Genomic DNA, 6,000 nt, shown 5'->3' with positions numbered 1-6,000 from the left:
ATTCCTCCTAAGAGTTCAAATACTATTTTCTGCTCTAATATTATTGAAATATTAATATCTTACTCTCACGTTATAAGGTTTTTGTGACCCCACTTCTTAGCACTAACCCTTCAACAACTGAGAACTTCTGATCTGAATATTCCTCCTAAGAGTTCAAATACTATTTTCTGCTCTAATATTATCGAAATATTAATATCTTACTCTCACGTTATAAGGTTTTTGTGACCTTGACTTTGTGTAATCCTAGGTACCATCTCCCTCCGGCTCAGTGAGAACTAAAGATGATACACACAGTCAAACATAGATTCTAATAAATGCAAACAGTCTATAGATAATTGTCACAACTTCAAGAGGTGCCAAAGAAACTGATTTGCCCCTGGTGAAATCATGCAAACCATAATTTCAGGTATAGCATCCTCTAGAAGTTTTTAGCGTACATCTGCTTGCTGGGCCTCCTCAAGAAGGGAAATTTAGATTAATTCAGATATATACAGACTCCTCTAGTTATGGCATCATAAACTCAGACTATACCCTAATAGTTTTCTTCACATTTATATTCAAATGCTCTGAATAAAACATGTTTTAGCATCTTTTGGAGGGTAAAATTTTTATTTTGGAAAAAAGTCAACAATAAAACGAAAAAAAAAAAAGAAACCCAGAGACTTAAAAAGACTATTGTCACAGTCCAATAAGTCTGACAGAGGGGAAAAAAAAAAAAAGGCTATTTAAATTTCTAAAAAACTAACACAATTTAACACAGAAAAGAACAGCACAGAATACTGTACTAAGAAGTGCTAATCTATCAGGTGTCTCCTACATGCCAACCACAATGCTCTACTGAGCCCTCATTAGTCCTCAAACCTGGGACAGGTTCTCATTTATCCCCACTGTACAAAGGTCAGGGCCCAGAGTTCCGCACACAGCCAGTAACTGGTGGAGGCCCACGGCCCAGGGTGCTCACGTCCTCACACCTTACTTGTCATTCACTAAATTCAAAACTCAAATTCAGCATGTGCTGCTAAATACACTAGAAATAAAGTGATAATCTATAATGATCAGATTGCTTCTAAATAATAAAAGCAAAATTTCTTATGATGTGGAAATGACAGCACATATCTAAAAATACAATGATAAACAAAATTGTTTTATACTTATTAAAACATAAAAAAGATATATGCAGATATCAGTTTAAACTTTTTCACTTTGATATAATACAAACCCAGTTCCAAAATAGGTGATTTATCATATACATTAAAAGCATTAATGAAAAAACTATACTCCTATAATTAGGAATGATTCATATTTTTTTAAATTGAAGTATAGTTGATTGACAATATTTTGTTACTGGTGTACAGCAAAGTGATTCAGTTATATATATATATTTTTTTTCATATTCTTTTCCTTTATTACAAGATATTGAATATAGTTCCCTGTGCTATACAGTAAGTCTTTGTTTCACATTTTACATATAATAGTATGTTATCTGTTAAGCCCATACTCCTAATTTATCCCTCCCCTGCTTTCCCTTTGGTAACCATAAGTTTTTCTGTGTCTGTGAGTCTACTTTATAAATAAATTCATTTGTATTATCTTTTAGATTCCACATACAAGTGATATCATGTAATGTTTGTCTTTCTCTGTCTTACTTCACTAACTATGATATTCTCTAGGTTCATCCATGTTGCTGTAAACAGCAATATTCCATTCTTTTTTATGGCTGAGTAATATTCCACTCTGTGTGTGTGTGTGTGTGTGTGTGTGTGCGTGTGCTTGTGTGTATCATACATATTCTTTATTCATTCATCTGTTGGACGCTTAGGTTGCTTCCATGTCTTTGCTACTGTACACACTCCTGCTATGAACACTGGGTGCATGAAGGAGTGATTCACATTAATTTAACTCAATGTTAAGGGACAGCTAGTGCATCAACAGAACTATTTCTGATCCCTGGCTCAAGATAAGGGCAGAGTCTAGGAGTCCCAGTTTCAATCTATCCCTATGCTGGAACCATAGAAAGCAAATATTCACATATCAAAAAATCTTTATAAATTTAATGACGTCACATGAGACAGATTAGTCTAACAAAGAACTGGCTGCTTATTTTGAGACTGTAATCTAAGAACTGGCTGCTTATTTTGAGACTGTAATCTAAGAACTAAGACTAAGAACAATCTGTAATTATTTGTCCCTAAAATCCATCAAAGTCATTTAAATGTTATGTGGTATATCTGTGCAATGCATTCACCCTAATTTGCTCCACATACCTACAACCTGGACTTTCTCTGTAATGTCATCTGACAGTTCACCTTTCTTGCTGACAGAAGTTAATTCAAGGCATTCTGCACCATGCCATCAACACTGACCAACCATTAATAAACATATATATATAAACTGTATATTAATCATATTTAAGGACTGTTCAGTGCAAGGCTGAGGGCTAGCATGGTTGGTCTCCTGAAGAGAGTTCTAATCTCCAAGCTCATGCACACAACAGTGGATTCTCTTCAGTTTTCCCTTCGAAACCAACAAAGATCAGTCCAACTGAGGTACCTTGAGAATCTTAAGTGTGACATACCTAAAATCAAAGTACAACAGATCCCTATTAAAGAAACAAATGACACAGCAACCTTGCAATTACCCACTTACCTGGTTATAGTATATGCTGCTGCCTAAAGATATTTAAAGCTTTCAAAAGTGATTCTTTTACTTACCAGTGAACTGATATTAGAATTCACATAGGACCTCCCTGGTGGTGCAGTGGTTAGGAGTCCTCCTGCCAATGCAGGGGACACGGGTTCGAGCCCTGGTCCGGGAAGATCCCACATGCCACGGAGCAACTGAGGCTGTGCGCCACAACTACTAAGCCCGCACACCTAGAGCCCGTGCTCTGCAACAAGAGAAGCCACCACAATGAGAAGCCCGCACTCGCAACGAAGAGTAGCCCCTGCTCACCGCAACTAGAGAAAGCCCACGAGTAGCAATGAAGACCCAACACAGACAAAAAAAAAAAAAGAATTCATATATGAAATGGGAACTTTGAAAGTCACATGACAGTACCATTCTACTTTAGAAATGAGCATTAGGAAATCAACAAGCGCTCATTTGCACTAATGCTAAATTATGTTTAGTTGATCCCTATTTCTCATGCTCCCAAGGAACCAACCACACAGACAGCCACATATGTCCTTGACCAATTCTGAACAGAGGAAAAATACACTTCTAAACACTGGTGATTCAAAGAATTCAGAGCTCAAATAAAGTAGCAGTGAGAAAAGATAATCATGCAGGTGTCAAGCAATGTTTTTGCTATTTAGATCATAAAGATAGTACCCATCTCTTGGCTTATTTAGGGTTACAGTAAATCAGTATAAAAACATAATTTTGAAAGCATTCTGGAGATCTAAAGTGAACTAGAAGAGGAAGATGGAAAAACAGGAATAAATGTTGTCTGCGTTTTAAAAATACTAAATGCATCAAAACTTCCAGTGATGAATGACTAAACGTAATTTCTTCCTGATACAGGAATGATTCCTGAGACCTACCTTTTGACAGAAAAGATTAAACTTTTTCTTCACATTCAATTTATATTTTCTTTAACACTAGTTCTGCACACAGTATTAAAAAGAAATGGTGAAAAGAAAATCTATCACAGTGGCTATACCACTAAAAGAAGATGACGCAGAACAAAAAAAAAATAAAATTTACTGTTTATTTCACAAAGAAAATTAAGTGGTCCAACACATCTTCGATCACCATCTGTGTCCTTTCTGACAAGAGAACATATAAAATAATGGCAAGCTAGATCATGAGTCTAGCTCAGGGTCAAGTTTTTCTACTTTAATGACCATCTCTGGAGCTAAAGCAGCAGTGCCAGCTTGCTGGTTCTCTGCTTCCGACTCAGACAATACTTCTTCCTTTATTTTTACAGGCTTATTACTGGCTTCCTCCTCTTCATCCGAAGACTCATCAAGCTCCCATTCATCATCTATGTCCATTTCAAATACTCTCACATGACGGAGATTCGAGCTTAACTAAAGAAAAGGCCAAATAAAGAACTTTTAAAATGGCTTAACTAATACATTATATATAAAAAATTAGAAATAAGAAATCGGAAAAAAGTGGTTTTATAGGAAAGTTATTTTCCAATCAATTTACAACAAAATCACTAAACTCAGCTTTCATTTTGTATAAAAGGATCTCCACATACAATTTCAAGATTACTAAAATCTAAAATTGTTATTAATTACTTAGTAAGCTTTCTCAGAACAAGAGAACTAAATAGCTAAGGCCACTACCTGCTCATAATCAATAAAAGCTTGACATCACTAAATGTTTGCACTGAGAGGACTTACAGATCGTGTTGCTTCTGTTACTCTTTGCAACAATTTAATACTTACCACACAGGACACTTTGCGAAAACCATTCCCAGCAACATACTGTGCTTTCATACTTTCCAGTAATCTCCAGTGCTTTTCAAAGTGCATGGTACGGGTGGGAATAGCACTACGCTGCTCATCTAGCCTAGAAAGGGGAGAAAACCAATCCAGGAGTGAAATGGGGCTGTTCTCCCTGGTTTACTAGGGGTGGTATCAGGGTTTGATTTCTACCAGTATTCCCATTTCCAATATAATTCTACCAGCTACTGTATAAAAAAGCTGTGATACTATATTCTATGAAAAAACTGCATTTCCAAATAGTCAGAATACCTTTTTAAGGCAGAAACCTTAGTAAGGTTTTTGATTCACTTTCAAGGTAAGCAAATGGACTCATTTTAAAAATTAGAGATCTGCCTATTTAAATTTCAATCTAAAGCCATCTCTTTCAACTGACCTTGAACCTCTATGTGGCTACTGAAGTCCTAATTCTGAAAGGAAAATACTAAAGGCAAATCTAAAATAACTCTACTACAAACTGGGGTTCATGCTATCCTTGAAAACAGAAGTTCCATTCTCCACACCAAATAATTCCCCACCTTGTTCCAGCAAATAATTCTTGACAGAAGAGCTGTTGAAGCCAGTATTTTTTCAATAAAAAAAATAGAAGCATTTCTGCTCAGCTGAGTTTATTTATCTATCAAACCTAAAGAACCAGAATGTACAATATACATTAAAAAAACATTTAACTGTTCTATCAGAAAGACAATCTTACTAATGTAAGTTACCTTGTAGAGTAAGACCCAGTGAACTGATATTCTGCAGAATCTTCACTGTTATACACTAAAGACAACGGCAACTGGACCAAGAGTCTATCTCTTCCTTCACGTCCTACAGTGTCTTTAAGAACTACTGTGACAGTTTCATCATCATAAAACTGTGCATCTAAACAACTGTAGGTGCTAGAATTAAAATAAGTTTTGTTATATCAAAGATGTTATCATGACTGAGAAAATACTGTATATATAACATTATACTGGTACCAAGCAGAAAACTGACAATGAAAATATCAAGTGACATTCTATACAGTAACATTTAAAATATATCATTAGTTTACACTAAAGTCACAGTTCCCTGTTGTACTCAGTAACATTTAAAATATATCATTAGTTTACACTAAAGTCACAGTTACCTGTTGTACTGATTATTCACAAATATAACTAGGCCCTGAAAATAGATAATCATGAAAAAAGAAAAACCTGTGAACTTGGTTCACAGCTCCAGAAAACTCTTGACATCAATGGTCAGGCCTTAAGCCTGTAGAGATTCCATGAATGACACCATGTATATACGTGTGTGTGTGTGTGTGTGTGTGTGTGTGTGTGTGTGTGTGTGTGTGTGTGTGTGTGTGTGTGTATACATATATACATATATATAATAAACAGAGTTTACTAGAGTGAAAAGTAAAAATAAGATTTACATATGAAAAGACACAACTTCAAAGACATTATCATAAAGAACTTCGTTTACGTAAGGAAAAGAGTAAGGAAAAGGTTGGTTTAGGATTAGTGTCAGATCTTTCTCTTGCAAAAGCCTCAGGATGACATCAAGTATTGTTACCCTTTGT

The 6,000-nt window shown here is 35.4% G+C and overlaps 1 protein-coding gene across 3 annotated transcripts in view; it reads right to left on the bottom strand.

Annotated features, from left to right (window-relative positions):
• Window positions 1-3,436: 3,436 nt before the first annotated feature.
• The window catches only part of ANAPC4 (anaphase promoting complex subunit 4), a 42,015-nt gene continuing 39,451 nt past the window's right edge, over window positions 3,437-6,000 (bottom strand). For 2 of the 3 annotated variants that reach the window (XM_082837926.1, XM_082837927.1), the window contains 2 exons: window positions 4,398-4,521; window positions 3,437-4,031 (listed from right to left, as the gene is read on the bottom strand). In XM_082837926.1, coding sequence (XP_082694052.1) covers window positions 3,804-4,031; window positions 4,398-4,521 — 352 coding nt within the window. In that variant the 3' untranslated portion in view covers window positions 3,437-3,803. Of the gene's footprint in view, window positions 4,032-4,397; window positions 4,522-5,161; window positions 5,336-6,000 lie in introns of all 3 variants that reach the window. The other variant, XM_082837925.1, reaches the window with a different exon arrangement.

Source organism: Leucopleurus acutus (genome assembly GCF_964270905.1).
Source record: "Leucopleurus acutus genome assembly, chromosome: 4".
Lineage (NCBI taxonomy): Eukaryota > Metazoa > Chordata > Mammalia > Artiodactyla > Delphinidae > Leucopleurus > Leucopleurus acutus.
This window is presented reverse-complemented; position numbering and strand designations above follow the sequence as displayed.